At 55.8% G+C, this 4813-nt stretch overlaps 1 protein-coding gene across 1 annotated transcript in view; it reads right to left on the bottom strand.

Annotated features, from left to right (window-relative positions):
• Positions 1-3: 3 nt before the first annotated feature.
• Positions 4-4813, bottom strand: part of CROCC (ciliary rootlet coiled-coil, rootletin) — a gene marked incomplete at its 3' end in the record, with an annotated part of 36476 nt that continues 31666 nt past the window's right edge. Inside the window, exons 20-21 of the mRNA XM_014951869.1 lie at positions 2461-2699; positions 4-33 (exon numbers count right to left, since the gene is read on the bottom strand). Coding sequence (XP_014807355.1) covers positions 4-33; positions 2461-2699 — 269 coding nt within the window. The remainder of the gene's footprint in view (positions 34-2460; positions 2700-4813) is intronic.

Here is a 4813-nt window from a genome sequence, read left to right as displayed (position 1 = left end):
CGCTGCTCCTTCTCCTCGCTGGCACGCTTCAGGCTGCCGGGGGGGGTGGGGGGAGAAAGGGTTGGCATCAACAAACCACCCCACCACCAAAAAGAGCATCGCCCCGGTCACGAGCATCTCCCCCCATCCCTGGCATCACCCTGAGCATCACCCCGGCCTGAGCCAGCCCCCACCGTGAGCATCCTCTCCCAACTTGGGGTTCCCCTTGTCCCAGGCATCCCCCCCAACGCTCAGCATCCCCCTCCAAGATGCTGCATCACCCCATGTGAACCCAACGTGGGCATCCTCTCATCCCAAACATCACCCTGACCCCAAGCACTGCCCTTCAAGATGCTCCATCACCCCATGTGAGCCCAACTTGAGCATCCCCTTGTCCTGAGCATCACCCTGACCCCAAGCATCAACCCCAACCCCAAGCATCACCCTTCAAGGTTCTACATGGGGTGATGCAAGTCCCAGCCTGAGCATCCCCTTGTCCTGAACATCACCCTGACTCCAAGCATCACCCTTCAAGGTGCTGCATCACCCCATGTAAGTCCCAGCCTGAGCATCCTCTTATCCTGAGCATCACCCTGACCCCAAGCCTTGCCCCAACCCTCCGAGGTGCTACATCATCCCATGTAAATCCCAACGTGGGCATCCCCTTGTCCAAAGCATTGCACCATCCCCTTCACCTCCCAGCTTGAGCATCCCCATGGTCCAACCATCACCCCAACCCCCAGCATCACCCTCCAAGGTGCTACATCATCCCATGTAAGTCCCAACTTGGGCATCCCCACATCCCAAGCATCACCTTTGTCCCGAGAATCATCCTCATGGCATCACACAACCCCCTGCCTCTCCCAATTTGGGGTTCCCCTTGTCCTGAGCATCCCCCTCAAACCCTGAGCATCCCCCATCCCCCTCCAAGATGCTGCATCACCCCATGTGAGCCCAACGTGGGCATCCTCTTGTCCTGAGCATCACCCTGACCCCGAGCATCAACCCCAACCCTGAACATCACCCTTCAAGGTTCTACATGGGGTGATGCAAGTCCCAGCCTGAGCATCCCCTTGTCCTGAACATCACCCTGACCCCAAGCATCACCCTTCAAGGTGCTGCATCACCCCATGTGAGCCCAACGTGGGCATCCCCTTGTCCTGAGCATCACCCTGATCCCAAGCATCAACCCCAACCCCGAGCATCACCCTTCAAGATTCTACATGGGGTGATGCATGTCCCAGCCTGAGCATCCCCTTGTCCTGAACATCACCCTGACCCCAAGCATCCCCCTTCAAGATGCTGCATCACCCCATGTGAGCCCAACTTGAGCATCCCCTTGTCCTGAGCATCACCCTGACCCCGAGCATCACCCTGACCCCGAGCATCACCCTTCAAGGTGCTCCATTATCCCATATAAGTCCTAACTTGGCCATCCCCTTGTCCCAAGCATTGCACCATCCCCTTCACCTCCCAGCTTGAGCATCCCCATGGCCCAAGCACCACCCCAACCCCGAGCATCACCCTCCGAGGTGCTACATCATCCCATATAAGTCCTAACTTGGGCATCCCCACATCCCAAGCATCATCTTCCCGGCATCGCACAATCCCCTGCCTCTCCCAACTTGGGCTTCCCCTTGTCCCAAGCATCCCCCATCCCCTCCAAGATGCTGCATCACCCCATGTGAGCCCAACTTGAGCATCCCCTTGTCCCAAGCATCACCCTGACCCAAGCATCACCCTGACCCCAAGCACCTTCCCCAACCCCGAGAACTGCCCTTCAAGATGCTCCATCACCCCATGTGAGCCCAACTTGAGCATCCCCTTGTCCTGAGCATCACCCTGACCCCAAGCATCACCCTTCAAGGTGCTCCATCATCCCATATAAGTCCTAACTTGGCCATCCCCTTGTCCCAAGCATCACCTTTGTCCCAAGCATCACCCTCCCGGCATTGCACAATCCCCTGCCTCTTCCAACTTGGGGTTCTCCTTGTCCCAAGCATCCCCATCAAGCCCTGAGCATCCCCCATCCCCCTCCAAGATGCTGCATCACCCCATGTGAGCCCAACGTGGGCATCCTCTTGTCCCAAACATTACCCTGACCCCAAGCACCATCCCCAACCCTGAGAACTGCCCTTCAAGATGCTCCATCACCCCATGTGAGCCCAACCTGAGCATCCCCTTGTCCTGAGCATCACCCTGACCCCAAGCACCACCCCAACCCCGAGCATCACCCCATGTGAGCCCAACTTGAGCATCCCCTTGTCCCAAACATCAACCTGACCTCAAGCATCGCCCTAGACCCCGAGCACTGCCCTTCAAGGTGCTCCATCACCCCATGTGAGCCCAACCTGAGCATCACCCTGACCCCAAGCACCACCCCGACCCCGAGCATCACCCTCCGAGGCGCTACATCACCCCACATAAGTCCCAACTTGGGCATCCCCTTTGCCCAGCACATCCCCCAGCCCCGACCCTCACCTGATGCGCTCTCCCTCAGCGCGCCGCAGGGCCGCCCGCAGCTCCTCGTTGGAGCGCCGCAGGGCTTCCTTCTCCCTGGCCTCGTCTCCCAAGGCCCGACGTGCCTCCTGCGCCTCCCGCCGCTGCGCTTCCCGGCCTTCCCGGCTCTCCCGGGCCTCCCGCTGGGCCTCCAGCAGCTCCCGCCGTCCCGCCGCCCGCGCCTCCGCCACCAGCCGCAGCTGCGCCCGCATCTCCTCCGCCTGGGGAGGAAGATTTGGGTTTGGGTTGGAAGGGACCTCAAAGATCATCGAGTTCCAACCCCCCTGCCCTGGGCAGGGACACCTCCCACCAGAGCAGGTTGCTCAAGGCCACATCCAGCCTGGCCTTGAACCCCTCCAGGGATGGGGCAGCCACAGCTTCCCTGGGCAACCTGTTCCAGTGTCTCACCACCCTCAGAGTAAAAAATTTCTTCCTGAGATCTAATCTGAATCTTTTTTCTTTCAATTTAAAACCGTTTCCCCTTGTCCTATCATTACCCTTCCTGGCAAAGAGTCCCTCCCCAGCTCTTCTATAGGCACCCACCATGGGGAGGCACTGCTACCCATTGCTGTCAAGAGCCCCAGCACCCAGCCTGGCTCCAGGTGTTGGAACCTGCCCATGCTGCTCCTTCCCCTCCAGTGACTGCTACAGCCTTAGGAAAATCCCTGGGCTCTCCCTCTGGAGGAGCTGGGTAGCTAGAGCTGGGCAACAAGTTGGGTTCCCTTCCTAAATCCAGACTAGCATGGGATGGAAAGAGAGAAAAGAAGAAATTGTGGAGTTTTTTTAAAGAATGCCTCTATTGTTTATTATCTCCCTTGCTCCTGCCTTCCCTCCTTGGCTTTACTCACAACGTCCTATCCCCATACTGTTGGAGACTCTCATCATCTGTAATGTACTGGGCCTTGGAGCTTGAAATACATGAAACTGAACCCCAGGGAGGGGATAAGAAACTTGGCCAAGGTCAATTGAAAAGGGAGTTAGCTGGAATAACCACACAACGGCAGCTGCTTTGCTGTCTGCAGAGAAAAAAAAACAAAAATTAAAAAAAAAAAAAAATCTCAAGAGCTACCTTGCTATTCACCATCTCCTCCTTCCTGGGCTCTTCTCCCCTTTTCTACTTCTTTTTCTTGTGACACCCAGCTCCGACTACCTGGACACTTGTTTTGTATTCACAAGCATAGTTACCTACGCATTTATAAATGCCAAGTACATCATTTGCAGAGATTTGGGCATTCGATTAATTTAGCTTTTGGTGGTTTGTTTTTTTTTTCCCCCCCTTCTTTTCTTCCAGCTGGCAAACGGTCAGAGAAAACATCATGAAACTTTTAAATGAATTCATTATTCAGCACAGTCCACTAGCTTTTCTCAATAGCTCTGACGATGCAAATTGTTCATAAATGGACTGTCACAAACGCTGGCAACCTGGCTCGGGTATGGGGTGCTGTGGAGACCACGTGCTGGTGCCTCTGCTTCATGGGTCAGAGCACTCCCATCCTCACCCAGAGGCAAACGCGGCGCGCTGAGCCTGTGACAGCCCTCAGCCTCACCACTCGGTGAGAATTAAAGCTCTCAAGCACCTGGGAACAGAGCAGGAATAGCTAAATCCCTCCTGCTCCTCATGTGCGTGGGTCCCATCTGCAAGATGTCCATCCCTGCTAGAGGGTGCCTTCACCAGCATTCCCCTCTGCCACCCCTCCACGTTTACATGGGGTCCTGTAAGAAGTGCTCCCTTTTGTGGGGAGACAGTCCCCCATCATCCCACGGCTTTGGACAAGCCAAGCAATGTCCCTCAGCCCTGTTTCCTGCTCCTGCCATGGTGGTTAACTGAGAACATCCATTCCACAAGGGGGCTGGGAAAATCAGGCTCACTGGAACTCAGCAAACCGGGTTTGCAACTCAAAATCTTCCACCAGCCACAGACAAATCACCTCTCTGCTCCTCAGTCTGTCCATCTGTCACCTGGGTTACACCAACATCACACCATGGAGACGCGACGGGGAGGACAGGGTGGAAGAGCTGCCCATTTTTCTCACCGCCGTGCCCATTGGAGACACTTGGCCACAGACTGCTCCGAAAGGCACAAAGCAGTGTCAGGAGGACAGAGTTTGCTGTGACTAGGCACGGAAAATGATCCATGTTGTTACAGCCACCTTGGGATGGAGTCGTTTGGAAGATCTAATTAAACTAAGCATTTGCCAAGCAAGGCTGGGGGGAAACCAGAGCAGTCAGAAGGCACAGCAAATTAACCTACAGAGGCTGAGGAGGCAGATGAGCTCTCAGCTGGGTCCAAAAACAGGCAAGGACATGGCAATACAGGCAAGGAGATGTGCACAGT

Source organism: Calidris pugnax, unplaced genomic scaffold (genome assembly GCF_001431845.1).
Source record: "Calidris pugnax isolate Ruff unplaced genomic scaffold, ASM143184v1 scaffold205, whole genome shotgun sequence".
Classification (NCBI taxonomy): Eukaryota; Metazoa; Chordata; class Aves; order Charadriiformes; family Scolopacidae; genus Calidris; species Calidris pugnax.
Note: the sequence above shows the minus strand (reverse complement) of the source record. Positions and strands in the feature narration are given on the sequence as shown.